Source organism: Ooceraea biroi, chromosome 3 (genome assembly GCF_003672135.1).
Source record: "Ooceraea biroi isolate clonal line C1 chromosome 3, Obir_v5.4, whole genome shotgun sequence".
NCBI classification, from domain to species: Eukaryota; Metazoa; Arthropoda; class Insecta; order Hymenoptera; family Formicidae; genus Ooceraea; species Ooceraea biroi.
The window spans coordinates 3,842,924-3,858,100 of record NC_039508.1 but is presented as its reverse complement, the minus strand read 5'-3'; the positions used below and the strand labels follow the sequence as shown (position 1 = coordinate 3,858,100).

The following is a 15,177-nucleotide window of genomic DNA, read 5'->3' as shown; positions in this document are numbered from 1 at the left end:
GTCACTGGTAATTGTTATTCATCGAGCGGCACGTTATTGATCGGAATTGCTAGCTGCGCCAATAATTTGTAAATCTCAACGGAACTGATTATGAGACGTTTCAGTAATCTGATAATTGTCGCAAGTGGAAAAAGTGGAAAGAACGAACGTTGGAAGGGTTCAAAAAGTGTTAGTGAAAGTAAGATCTTCGAATTATACAACACATTTATATGGATTACTTTGTGGATCGTTTAAATATAAAATTTCTGTGAGGAAAAAGGAGGAATTTAAGTTTTAGTTAATTTTTATTTAATGCGAAATAGCTATTTAATGGGATCTTAATCTTTGATTGTGAAAAAAGTGGAAACACTTTTGGAAACATGTATCAGGCAGGCATTCATTCGTATCGAAACGTTGTTTATCGATAAATACCACTGTCTCGATGCTTCCATCATCAATTATTCGCGTTACTTGTGATTAATGAGCTGCTAAGTGCCGCTCGATAAAAATACCGCATCGCGTTGCTCAACAAGTGTTGCAGGCGGAAAAGGCGTCTCGCCGAGCGATTTAACCGAGGATCGATCTAACGATCGCTTCTAATCTGCTAATCGCCGCCTCGCTGTACCCTTTATACCCCGTGGATCGTGATCACGTAGATCCCATTGACCGCGGGAATTTATTCGCTTCCGATAAATGATGCGGTCGTCGATCGCGATCGCGATCGTGTAATCGGGTTTTAATGAACTGCCGGCATAAACGCGAGCGCCTGGCGATACATATATAGTGGCCTTAGATTTAAAAGCTTACACGGCATTTTTATCGAGATGATAAATTGCCGTAACTAATTAATTTTGGCAGCCTCGCAAGCGCATGTCGAGGAGTGGCGAACCGCGGATTAGTCACGGATTTTGATCCAACGCGATTTCATGTGCGATACGAAAATCAACTTTGTTATTTGCACACTGACATCAACGAGATTTGCTCAACAAATAACCGCAGTCCTCAGCGTGAAAAAATATTCAGAGTAAAGTTCGATATCTTGAAAACACACTGAGAAAAATTTTTCATCGGATAAACCGATTAAATAGTTTTCCGATTATTAATTTTGTTTTCTGATTACCTTCATCGGATATGTCCGATCATTTTCCTTTGTCTTTTATGCACTTTAATCGGATATATCCGTTTGTTACTATGTAATCGGTTTATTCGATGAAAATTTTTCTCAGTGCACTATCTCAAATTAATATTCCGCACATTAAAAGTATGCGTGAATTGCAAAAATATCGAATGATCAGAGCAATCAGAGAGCCGAAGCGATTCCTCCCCCATTTTGCAATGACATATCTCTCATGACATTTATATATAAACAGTGTTCGATAAAAACGTGCAAAAACGATGAAAAACGATGAATGCCAAAGGTGTAGCTTCGGTATCGAAATATATCATTGACCCCCGATTAATATATCGTAGATACATGTAAAGTAGCCGTTCTTGGTGGTTGCTCTCGTTGCATCTCGAGACGACCCCGGGGTCGACGACGCATAAAATGGCCATTCCCGGTAACACGCAACGTCTGATTATCTCGACACGAGGGGTTAATCGGTCGATTAGCAAGGAGAGGGAAATGAATCACTGCCAGCGACTCTGTAATTCGCGTCTTTCAATCCAATGGGGAACGAAGTGCGTACGATCGGGGCACGCTGATACAAACGCGAGTGGCTCGCCGTTTCACACGTGCCCGTTTACGGCTGCCGGCTGACAGCTATAATTGTCGTATTTACCATGCATTGTTCTGCGGCGGCGGTGGCATGCACGACAGCGTCGCGATTTTCAGCTCTTTTCAGTTTACATAACGGTGATTCGCGCAATTTCGCGACCGACAATCAGTCAACCGCGTAACGCAATCGCCGACTTGCAGAAAGGCATCGCGTGGGTCATTCTCTTATCAATGAAGCTCGTCATCTTATGCTCAACTCCCGCTCGAAGGGACCTCGCGAAATATTATAGGATGCCCCGGATCCAGCATGTTTCCTTCCATCGAGAAATCTCTCGGATTTATTGGAAAAGTCCGTGCGGATCTTTTCAGCAAAATTCGAACGCAAGACTTTATATTAATTTTGAATACAATTTATATTAATTCTCAATACAAAATCTTGCGTCCGAATTGTGCTACGAAGATTTCACCGATCAACCCAATGAATCTCGAATCGTGAATTGTTGTAATATATTGCGTTGTGATTGAAATTAGCTGGAAAGAGATTGTTCATATTAATAACTTTCTGTTGACACATAACATGACATTATTCTCGATCTTTATCGTTTACATGGCGTGATAAATCTGGAACACTGTATACTCAGGAACTCAGCATTAATTTCATTAGCGTCGCGTGTCGTTAAGGCGTTTTGACGGCGAGCGGTGCGAATAATGATACGTATCGGGCGCGATAAAAGCTAGTGGCGTGGCGGCGATTAATATTAGAGCCGAATGCAAATTCTTCATGCGAATCTCATGGATATTCATGCGTCGAGGCTTATGCGTCGCGCGCCGCCGCGTTACTTCTTGTTTCGCGAAGCTGGCTGCAAAATCCGCTGGCGCAGCCCACGCGGATGTGCTGTGCAACGCGTTTACATGCGTGACGCCGAACGCACGTACGTAACGACGTATTGGGTCAGTCAAAAGTTCGCTTCGATTTTTATTTTATTGCCCTCAGTAGGAACAAATGATTCATCAACCAATTATAATCACCATCATCTACGATTAGACATCATTATCTATAACATAGATTATCAACATTATTGTCTGTATGTTACATGTAAAGCCCATTTTAGATATTATGATATTCTGCAATATTTCTTGCTTTAACAATTGCATCAGATCTTGCGCAATATATTGCATAGTCTAAAACGGGCTTAAGTTCTATCTGGCGACCGCGTCGATGCAAACGTCACTCTTTGTTGCTCACTGCATATTGAGCAGAGAGAGAATGATGCTCGGTCGCCAAATGGATCTTACTCAAAATTCATTTGCAAACTTGCAAATTAAATTTTTTGGCTGATCCTGATTTGATGGCTGAATATTGTACCGGCTGAATAATGTCACCGGATGACGGTAGTTATTGTCAAGTAACTAACGATCGCGCGCGAACCGCGCAGAAAAGCGATGGCAGCAACTACCGTGTCACGGACGCGCGACGCTCATTTGAATATTCAGAGGACTCCCACGGGGCGAATAATCATGCCGTCGTTCGCGGGTACCGCCCGACAATTACCTCGCCGGTTGCATTGTATCGCGAGAGAAGAAACATAAGGAGCCCGAGGTTGTCCCTCGGGGTTGAACCGAAACGTGCCCGAGTTCTCTCGGAACCGGATAAACCGAAGATCCACCCTCAGAGAGACAAATTCGACTCCCACGCGTTTTGATTCCCAAATGCCTCGATATCGCATTTGGGACAAACGCCAATACCGATAGAATTGAACGGAGAATTATACTCTGTCGGAATCACTTGAGCAAGTCGCTTGAGATGAAACACGAGGAACTGCCAAGCCGTACTTTGCTAGCAAAGTAAAAAACGTACTTGAAACGTAACGCGTTTCCTCCTGTCTAAATGAGTGCAGAGTGGATGTTGCCTGAAAGGTCACGATAATCACATGCTGTAGGATTTCCGATAATACATTGTATTTAAATCTTACGCGTTCCTTTTTTCACCTTTCCCCGAAGCAAAGTGTGATTGACGTCAGAAGTGGATACTGTGTATCACGGCGACCTACGATATTGTCTCGCGATCTAGGCAGGCGATAGAGACAGCTGAGCACATAATCGGCGAATTGACTCAGCAACTCGGCCGACGCAACGGCGCTTTATTCGTCCCGGAGAAAAAGACTCGGACAAGCTCCGAAGTGCGTTCCGCATAATGCGGACAAGTAGAAGCGTTACATTGTGCGCCAGTTACGGCGAAAGGGTTGACATTTCGCGCGCTGTCCCGCCGTAATTAAGCGAGCGGAACAATGACCATTGTCCGAATACGCGATAGAGATTTGTGCGGCGATCGGCACAATAGTCTTATTATCGACATCCTTCTTTCGGACCTCACATGACGTTGCCAGGAGCCGGGGTACTCGGGCGTAACTTCCGTAACTGTTCCTCTTCTCTCTCCCTTCGGAGAGCCCTAATCCCATTGCCGTATCACAGCGAAAAATTGTCGAGCAATCGCAAAGTCCGCGTCTCGAGTCGAGCGTGGCCACAAACAGGTTGGCTACGATCGGATTGAAAAGAGACGAGCAGCACGTAATAAAGCATCCGGAAACGAATACGAACATGCTTCCGGAATGTGTTTGATGATACGTTATTTGTACCCCGTGCGGAAAAAACTGCGAAGAACGTTAAGTGCAATTTATCGTACGGTACCGCGGCGGGGAGGATGCGGAATCGGTAGTGATAACTTGCTGTCGATGCTCGGCTCGCCGCATTGCTTGCTTGCTTGCCTGTTCTCGGTCAGAGTAGAGAAAGGGAGATGCAGGAAGATCGTTAACGTGAAAACGAAGTGTATTATTATTACGTTATCCTAAATTCGATTTTCCCTTCTCCCATGACGCGGGCGCTCGCGTGCTTGTCGATTTTGAATCGATTCACCTTGCGATGCCTCCGCGTGCCGTCTCTCCGCTCTCATTTTTTGCTTTGCCATGACGAATTGTGTCGTGACAGGTGGATGTCAAGTACAAGGGAACGTCGTGCAGGATGGTACGACCCTCTATCGTCTTGGTGTTCGCTAAAGTACTATCCCCGTGCCATCCACCGTGAGCTCTCCGCGAGATTAATCGATGTTTGCCATGACGCCGACAAACAAGATCGCTGCGCCTTTATCTTTTTCCCCAGCGGTATTTTAATCCCTGGATTTCTCGAATGCGATGCTCGCCAAGTCGACCACGTCGTAAACCAGGTCGCGAGATCTACCACAAACATAGGAGTATATCTTTTTCCGTGACTCTTATTTTATTTCTTACCGATGCAATCATGGAATAAATTGTCTTGCAGTGTTGAACATATTTAATGGATTATTTCTGTTTCGTAAGTTTGGATGACATTGCAAATGATATTAAGATTTTAAGGTTCTGTCAAAGATGGAATAGACATTATCAATATTAAAGTGTCACCACATAATAGTTTAGTATCGTTGCCCCAAAAGTTATAATATTTCCCCTGCAAGCATCCAGAAAGATTCTAAAGCAACATTTAAGAACTCCTAAGACCACAAGAGTCTTGTGTACAGCCGACACCACGATGATTGACGGTTGTCCCCTGCCGGCTGACTCAGCATAGGATCTATGGAAAGCGACGATGAGCCATGTGAATATGTAATTGATGAGAACGGCGCCGCAGTTTCCACAAAAGCCGTCGCTGCCTCGCAGAAGCGTTAATTCCGCTCATTGTAGTCGAGCTGGCTAAAGTGGATAATGGTCGGTGCGCGACCTTATTTCCTAGGTCCCGTCGATTAACCGACGCGTTCTACCCCGAAGAAGAGGTGCACGCGCGTGTGTACGCGTGTGTCGGTTTTCTACTCGCGTTGCCGGGCCGCGAATGTTATAATCAGCGTACATCTCGGCTTGATGATAGGCCCCAGTAACATCCATCCATTCTCGAGGCCCACGATAGTAGCCCCCGTCGTCGGTCCCGCAATTTCAATTGTCCGATAATCTATTAGAAAAGCTGTCGGTTAACAACCTTTTTCTCTCTCTCTCTCTTCTCTCCTTCACGAAAAGTGCTCGGCAGGCATGATACCGTAAACCTATTTTCAGACGAGGCGAAATTGCGCCTCGTAAAAAGCAAGCAAGGCATGCGCCGCATAGCGGAACATTGTTTAGAGATGTGTTTCTTTCGTTTCTTTCTCCTCGTCCTGCACTTCCTCTCTGTCGACGTACAACCGTTTTCTACGGGATACAGTTGGTGCACGCGACGCTAGCAGATCATCGTCTTGAACTAGTTGCATTTCTCGCGACGACGAGGCGAATCATTCATTTTAATTGGTTGCGCCCGGAACTTTTGCTAAGATGATGCGAACCCGCAGCAGAAGCTCACGGAATTGCCGTTCGTCTAATCATTTAATTTCTGAACGCACGCGAACGGACAAACGCGCCGGAAGTCTGTGGGGAGCTTGAAATTATATCGCGGCGGATATCAAGAAAACGTTATTACCCTCGCTGAAGCTTATGTAAGCAAGTCGCCATATAAACGATTACGCTGTTCCCGCATGACCGTGGTCTCGCAAAGTGCAACGTCATCGTGGCTGTTATTTCCTCGATTTTAAATAGTCCTCGAGCGAGACACTTCCCGACAATCCAGTTGCGCACCCGGCCTTTCGACACGCGTTTTCTTCGTCGTCGCTTCGTGGACGAAGTGAACCAGGAAGTAATTCTCGCGTTGTCTCGCGAAAGTGTTTTTCCGCTCGTGGCAGATTGCGAGTTGTTGCAAAAGACCGACGATTAGTTGACGGCGATTCCTGCCAGACGATGGAATCGGACGCTGATATTCTTGCTGCGGATCATTTGGGGAAAGCGAAAGATAAAATCAGTCGCAATCCTAGGAATGCAATTGCAACCGTGGCACTTTGCGTGGCGCTCCGACGATGCGATTGCCGGACCTGAAGCAGGTGATGGTCCAATTAACGCGAGTGCCCACGAGCCACGAAAGGGAGACGCGCAGAGGCGTCGCGCTATACGTCATGCAGCATATTTCCCGGCGCACCCATCCTGTCCCTCCCTCCCAGGATACCCCGCTTCCTACGCACGCACGACCGATTGATTATCCTCGTTACTTAGGTTCGTACACTCTCCGCGGCTACCTTTCGCGTCTTCTTCGCGAGAGACGTGGGCACCGAGAGACGGGCCCGACGGCACCGATGTTGATCGCGGCGCCGAGACACAACGATGGAACATGCTGTGGAAAGTTGAGCAGCGGGGAGCAGCGGGACGAGCGATAATTGAGGGGTCATTTTTGAGATATACAGGGTAACCCTGGGAGAGATGACGATAGCTTTTTCAAAAAAATGTTTAAAAAAGACTAGTATCGTTTTAACGTTTTCCTTCATGAGGCATTGTTTGTTTTTAGAACAAGAAATATATACATATAATTTTCACAAATTTTGATAAATGTTGATCTCGATCTCGATCTTGGTAAATCTGAATTTTCAGTTGTTTCATGTTTTCCGATCTGTTTGCCCATTCCTCGTCGTTTTTGTGATTCCAGGGTGTTGAAACCGCCCGGCGGTGGTAGCAGCGACATTTTCGGCGCCCCGGAGGAGACAAGCCCGCGGCGCATTAAGGCCCATAATCACTCCCAGCTGGGCTCAGCGCTTTTCGGCGACGCCAACGGTACCGACAGCGCGAACATCGCCATGTCGCCGCGCTTCAACAAGCCCGGTAATGATTCATACAAACGTCTGTTTGGCCCCCCCGATGCCCCACCCACCACCCCAAACGCGAGAAATCACATGCGCAGCAATATTCCCCTCAGCGGGGGATCGTCGGCTTCGTCGCTATCGTCGCGCGCTGCGACATCGCCCGCGAAGAGCACGGCCAGCAGCATCAGCAACTCGTCGCCGGGCGTCGCCAACGGCTTCGCCAGCAACGGCAGCAGTTTCAACGATATCACAGGTAAGGGCCCGTCACGATCGGGGAAGTGGTCGCGAACCGTCCCGGGGCGGGCAACAGTGTCCCATCTGCTTTTTCTTGATGAGATTTTATATTGTTATCGACGTTATAACAGTGAATATCCATCTAACATTCAATAAAAGAGATTAATGTTGTATTTCAGAGGAATGATCAGTTCAGATCAGTTCTCCAACACTGTTTTGCTGATTTAATTTCTTTAAGTTTTGAAATTTTCTATGAATTTTCCGTTTTAGAAGACAAAAGGGAAAGCTTGCTGAATATTGTATTAAACGCAATACTCCGTGAGTTCAGAGTAGCAAGTAAAGGTAGCTAACTATCAATGGAGAACGCAAGGGATAAACTGCCCCGGGACATGCGAAAACTGTTTCCACGTTCGTGCGGTCAAACACTTTTCTATACGATACCTGCCCAAAGGGGGCAACAATTCTGATCTAAGTTGAAATATGTGTGTATCGCAGGCTCATAGCGTGCAGACCGTTATTATTTTACTCTTGACACGATGAAAAATTCCGGTTTTCTTCTACAGTTGGAAATGTAGCATGTTTTGATTTGTAGGAATACTAGTTAAAAATTTACAGTAAATTATATACCTTACAACTGTTATATCTTTCGAATAGAAGAAACGTGTCAATTGAAAATATTTAATTACTCAGTACTGTATTCCATTATGTTTTTCTGTTTGTGAAATCTTGCCTGTGAGAGATCAAAGCAAAGGCAAAGTTCTTCAGTCGGTACGCGAAATCAATTAGCTTTTATTGTATAAATCGAATTATCGAGTCGAGTCGATTATCGGCATGTCGATACAGAGCTAGCGAGACACTGAGGAATCTAAATGAATTTCATGTACGATTCCGATCTTATTGTGTAATCTATCGTCTCTTTTAATGTGAATCACTTTCCTTGAACTGTTCGCAAGCAGCTTTTAGGAGAAAGAAACGATTTCGTAAGTGTGTAACGAGACATTCAAGTAGATGACACATGACACTGCCACACTCTCTTGTTTGATCATAGTAGAAATCGTTCAGAGATCGTTTCTCGTAACGTGACAAAAATAATAGAAGCCATCATCGAGAAATCGATAAGATTATCATCACGGTAAAAGAAAAAGATATGGGCGCGATCGTGAATTTTGCAATCATTGTATCTCAGCATCATCACGATATTCTAGGGCCTGCCACGAAAATAGAAACACATATTTTGAGTTAGACACGCCATGTTATCGCTTAGGCCTTAAGTTCGTATCGTACATTCTGCTAGTAACATTACATCTCGCTTTACGTTATTCACAGAAATTATTATTTATATTAAATTTCTCATACACATGCATACGATTTCTTATCCACTTAAAAATAAAATCGTAAACGACAGTGACAAACAAAAAATCTCAAGAAAATTTAAGTGAAACTGTAATTTAAATGTAAATTTTTACTTTGTCATGTATTCAAATTTGCTATAAATGCCTATAAATATTAGCTGAATGTACATTATTATGTATATATATTATTAATAATTGAGTGAAATTATAAAACTGTACTGTGTGCTACAAATTCGTAAAACGAGCAATTATTATACATTTTGGAAATTCAAAAATTTTAAAAGAGAAAGAAAGGAATGTTTCAATGTCGTTTGCGAGATATCATTTTACGAACTTCGGCCTCCCGAAGGTGCACTGTGCAATAACTTTTAATTTGTTTAACAAAACCACGAGGAAACTCTTTCCGTGATAACGATAACATCAAATACGAGAGATTAATATATATATTAAAAATTAATATCGTCAACGTACACGTATCACCGACAAAAATAAAAAATATCACTTTGAATTCTTATTTTTATAACTGACATAACTGTGATTTGTTTTGCTTTTACATTAGTATTGTCTTGATTTTGTATTTTTCTATCGCTACTTAAATACTTATCTCTCTTTTATTTTCAACTTGAGCACACATCATTTCTACATCGTTTCCACTTTGCTTTCACCTTAATTTCCGTCGCACGGACGAATCTTAGGTATTGAAATTCTTGTTCTTTATAAAGAAATCTAACATTAAATCCCGCCGAAATTATACATTTAATTTTTTTATATGTTTTGAAAAAATCACAAGATATAATTTCGGCTACTGGGAGATGTATAGCAAAATGCTAGTTTTCAACTTGGAAACTTGGATTCTAAATTTGTGCATGGGGCTTCGGTACAATCATCCCTTCGAAAGTAGGCAGTGTTAGTGTGGTATCTGCGATCCGTCCGTGCGAATTGCCGCGCATTAACACAAGTTGGTTGGGTTACGGTTGCGGGTTTTGCGATGGTGTTACGGTGCATGGGGTGAAATGGTGAAATGGCTCGCGTCGCTTTGTGCGCACGTGGTGGCGAACGGCTGTTGAACGGGTGTGTGAACGGCGCGGGTCCGCCGCATCCCCCAGCAGGAGGAACGTCCTGCTTACCGGCGCGCAACCCTGTCACTGGAGACGGAATCGAGGTGACGCCCGTGAGGCGCATCCCACGAAAGTATCGAGGTAATATTCTCCAATTATCCGATACACGAGTACACGTCCTTCATCCTCCTTGATCTTGAGGACGCGACTTCCTGATCCTTCCTCCCTTGAAACCGTGCAAAGTAGAAATAGCGCTCTCACCGCCGACGCGGAGTAGTGGCATTCAGTTACTTTGCGTTCTAAGAGCGTAATAAGTACACATGCCATTCAGGCATTAGTTAAGTATATTTTGTGATAAAATATAAGCTAAATATCAGTTGAAGTCGCCTGTTATGGTCTTATGTCTTAAAATCACATGTTATGTTGTATGTAGATATATATTTAATTAGTAAGTAATTAGTATTAATGTCGAAGTTTGACTAAACTAAACGCACAGTAAATTTTTTTAATGCCACAATATAAATCTTTTTAATGCCACCCCTGTTTATTTATTCAGAGATACTCGAATTTATGCAGTCTATGTATAATTACTTCATATAATTTTTTTTATTATAATAGCATAGAACTAGAATTGAAATGCGCACGCGAAGCTGGCTTCTTATCCGCTCAATTTTTTAAATGACTTGTTAAAAGATATCTAAGATATCTATCTAATCTGTTTTCTGAAAGCGAATACCCCGGCGGAAGAAAATTAATTGCCGCGTGCGTGCTCTGTTTTGAAGCGCAGATTCATAATTGAATACCCCCGTTAATAAGCCCGTGCCAGTTGTAAGCGTACGTAAATGCCTCGTTATCTCGCGACACGCGCAACTCGCGAGTCGCGAGTCGAACTACGTAATTGCAAAAATAATAGTCAGACATAAATATTCATGAGAGACGGATTAAAATGAATGCGCATCTATCTTTCGCGAGCGTTCACTCGCGAGATTGAAGCTTCGAGCTCTTAACTCGTCGCCACGGGCGAAACTTGAACGTTGCCGTCTTCAAGAAACGTTCTCGCAAAAGACTCAATTGTTTATCGAGTGCGGGCGTAGAATCACGAGCTGGTATATCGTCTTCCGTTTAATCTGTTTAATCAAGTGCTTAATGCGATGTTAATACGGTATTGACGTTCAGCTATCATCAGCTCGTCGCTAGGAAATACGATAGACTGCGTTGCACAGATCATACAAATCTGAAGAGACATTGTGTTTTACTGTAAGTTTTACAGTAATTTTACAGTTTTACATTAAAACGCATTGGTCTCATTTAAAGTGTCAATTATTAGAGGTTTAAATATAGAATAACGATGCGTTTGTGTAGGAAATAAAGAATCTGTTTCATTTACGTTTCAAATTCCTTGAACTCATTCGACGTGTCGAATTTGTGTCTCGTTTGTCAAACGATAATGCTTTCAGATAATTATTTCTTGCATATCGAAGGTCAGTAACACGTTGCGAGACTAAAACAATCGAGGAGGCGATGCTAGTGAATTAATGTTTTATGTGTTCGTCGTTTCATTTTCCCATTTATTTGTTAATGAATTCGAGTCGACTTAAATTTATTCGAATTCATGCTGAGGACTCGCTTAAATACGCTCAGAAGAATGTTTCATGGTATTATCTAATACTATAATGTTATAGATTGTCTGTAGTATTATCTAGTATCTAATATTCAGACATAATAGATAACGTATCATTTTAAGCGAGTCTTTAATCCATCGCTTCACGTCTCGGCATTCACGTAATTTTACGGTAAGTTCATGCGATCATGCGTAATAATATCAAACATATTGTGTCTTTTCATAGATGTTAATCCGATTTGCAAGCGATACATGAGATTGTCGCTCGCTGCGATTGTCGGTGGCTTTACGACTGACTGAATTGTGTGTTTAATTGCCTGCGAGATTAAACTACTTCCTTTTTTTCTCCCTTTTGTCCATCTTTTTCAAGATCCAACTCTTAATTGGTGCGACAAGTGTCATATAAAATGTTCTGAAGAGTGACACTCCAAGATACACCAGTTGGGAGTTCACAACATATTCTCTAGTGTTAAGTAGTAGCGTGTGAATGTACGAGGATAGCATGTGATGTGGGTTTCAATTGGCATTTTGGAATCTGTTCATGTTTTGTGTCAGGCGCGTAGGAACGTAATGATAAAATTTCCAAATGTAATAAATTATCACACTCGCCGTTGACATCTGTTTTGTGAATCTTTGCGCAAGAACTTTTACTGATAGTGAGGAGGAGATCATCCAGCTATTCAACTATTCTCGAGTGTTCCTACGCCCTGAATCACTTGCATGCCAAAATTTGTGTATTGATTGATTGTAGAATTGAGATGTAGCTCGTCTGCTATACTTCTCGGACACCGGATATATCTGCCTATTTTTACAGATAGAAACATTCTCTTTATATAACGCGAGATATCACGGATGACTGTTTTACAATATTCTTGCAGATGAAACTGTGCATACAGATAGTCGGATATGTATATATATCGATTCATAATTTCTCATTATATAGTGATCATTAAAACGCATTGGTCTCATTTAAAGTGTCAATTATTAGAGATTTAAATATAGAATAACGATGCGTTTGTGTAGGAAATAAAGAATCTGTAAAGTCTCAAATTAATTCATAATTAGATTCATAATTAGTTTAATAGTTAATACTAAAATTGTTAGAACTCAAGACTGATTCGTCCAACGACGATTAACTTCATTCATAAATCATTCGTGTCGCTTTTCAGTGACAAAACTCTGAAAATTCAAGTTAATCGTCGGAGCAATCAGCCAACTGTTCGATCTTACTAGTCTTACCGGAAGTTAGAACTAAATGACACTTGAGGATTAAGCAATTCGGAAGTCTCAGGCGATCTTTTCGTGGCGGCTTGACTAACGAGAAAAATTCATTTCCGCAGATGGTAACCCGGTAACCGGAACCGGCTACGCGACCGAGGTGCAGAAGAACGGGCCGGTGATGCAGAACGGAACCATCAGCTCGAATTCCAGCAGCAGCGGCGAGAAGTCACACGACACGTCGCCAGCAGCGAAGCCACCGGCGCGCACCCGCGTCCCACCCGGTGGCTACTCATCCGGACTTTGGTAAAGGGCGACGCCATCATCGGTCGCCCCGTTCTCTTCTCGGGAAACACCCAGATTAACTCTTTCGGCCCTGTACTCTTAATCCATTAAGACCCCGCGATCCTTCCCCCTAGGACTTTCTAATCGAATCGAGTACCCCGAGATGTATTTTACCGCCGTGCACCTTCGCGGCAACTACTTTTCTACTTTTCTTTTTCATAGCACCCGAAGAGCTGCGAGCGACAGGTGAAATAAAGCGTGGGTCTTAATGGATTAATGCTTTTCCCTTTGCTTTGTACTAATTCGAGAAGAATGAGAGGAGTAAGAGTCTGGACATTCTGATTTTTGAATAACGGATAACTCTTTCGGCCTCGAGTAATTATTGTCGAATCATTAGTTTATTTTAGTCATGTGACAAATAGTGTTGGGTATATCAGTCAACTTCTTTTTTTAAATGCCTAGATTTTCACTATCGTCGTAGTGATGTCGTCAAGAGGGCCGAAAGGGTTAACGAGGGCGCAAGAAAGTAATAATAAAATCGTCGATCCTCGAGTATATTTGCAACGCGGAAACGGAGGAGAGGTCACGTTTCAGCTCGAGCAGCGACAGAAGGGTCATGCGTCTTTAAATCCCTCGATATTATATTTTCAATCTGTTTTATAAGTATACTAAATTATAATCACGTATGTGCGAATTTTATTCTGCGAAAAATTGATTATTGCGCGAGATATTAAGCGGAATATTTGATATTTATGTGAAACTCGTTTGAGCCGTTGCAACGAACAACGCCTCGTAGAAGAGCGCACAAGAGTAAACCGATCCCAGGCGATTCCTCGAGCGTGAATTACCGGTCCTTCAATTAGCAACTCTAGTACAGACTTTATCGCGTAACTGTATAGAGGTAGTTAAAGTAATCATCGCGCGTAAAGCGTACTCTTTTGAGGCAGGAACGCCGCGTCGGTTGGCGAATCGCGAATCGTAAATCACTTGGCTAGGAAATGCGATTTCCTGTCAGCAACGGCTTACGTGTGATCAGTCATACGAATAAATAGGAAAAAGTAAATAGCGTTGTGTTTTAACTGAAGCAGAAAACCATTTGTTTTAGAATAACACCATGAACAAAACAAGGAATAATCGATACTTCGTGGACGATTTCGACCTCTCGCTATATTTATTAAAATTCTAAAATATTTGCAAACATTCCGTTATTGTTAGAACAGTACAAATAATTCAGCCGTGCACATATAAAAGTATAATGCACAAATTGTACAGTTATTCTCTCGTGCTTTTTAATTTTTACTGTTTTATGACTTAAACGTTTTAACAATCTCGAAATTTTTAAGACTTGCGTTATTGAACAAAAACTCCACTTTACAACCCATTTGACTGGAGCGATCTTTGTCTCGTCGCTGCCGAGCTTGTGATCGCGGGCCTTTTACTCGTCTCTCGTTGTGCGTCGCATCTCAACCCCATAAAATCGTTTAATTTGGAACAAGATTATGCATTGAAGAATTCGCTCTCCAGTCGGGGCGAAGGACAATGATATGCATGTTCATATAGACACGTACAGAGTATCAAAATATCGTAGGATCGCGATTACTATATATAGTGCCGTTACTACATACAGTGCGGCGTTATTTAGGAGCGAGAAAAAAAGCAAAAATTAACTAATCGATCAAAACCTGCCAAACTTTGAGGGAGAGAGAGGGTGTATCGAAAAAGCGCCAAGTATATATATATATACATAATCAATGGAATAATCGACACTTTGTATGGAGTACTGTTGTACGCGGTAACACTGAAAAAAAAGATGGGTTCTATCGTGAACGATGTGAGAAAAGAGAGAGAGAGAGAGAAAGAGATGGACTGAAAAGCAGAAATAACGCTCGACGACGAAATTGCAATCTTTCGTGGTGACCTCGGAATTGTAAATTAGAAGTAGACATATGTTACTTCAAAAAAATAAAAGTGTATATGTATAATCCAATTACATCCAAGTCAAGTGCTTTCTTAATCTCCGTGCCTTCTTAATCGCA

The 15,177-nt window shown here is 42.5% G+C and overlaps 1 protein-coding gene across 7 annotated transcripts in view; it reads left to right on the top strand.

The window, feature by feature from the left end:
* LOC105281413 (microtubule-associated protein Jupiter) overlaps nt 1–15,128 on the top strand; it is a 61,935-nt gene extending 46,807 nt beyond the window's left edge. For 3 of the 7 annotated variants that reach the window (XM_011342659.2, XM_011342653.3, XM_011342657.2), the window contains exons 2-5: nt 7,220–7,626; nt 8,564–8,587; nt 10,066–10,158; nt 12,979–15,128. In XM_011342659.2, the coding sequence (XP_011340961.1) occupies nt 7,220–7,626; nt 8,564–8,587; nt 10,066–10,158; nt 12,979–13,166 (712 nt within the window). In that variant the 3' untranslated portion in view covers nt 13,167–15,128. The remainder of the gene's footprint in view (nt 1–7,219; nt 7,627–8,563; nt 8,588–10,065; nt 10,159–12,978) is intronic. The other 4 variants (XM_011342654.3, XM_011342658.2, XM_011342655.2 and 1 more) reach the window with 3 other exon arrangements.
* The last annotated feature ends 49 nt before the right edge of the window (nt 15,129–15,177 follow it).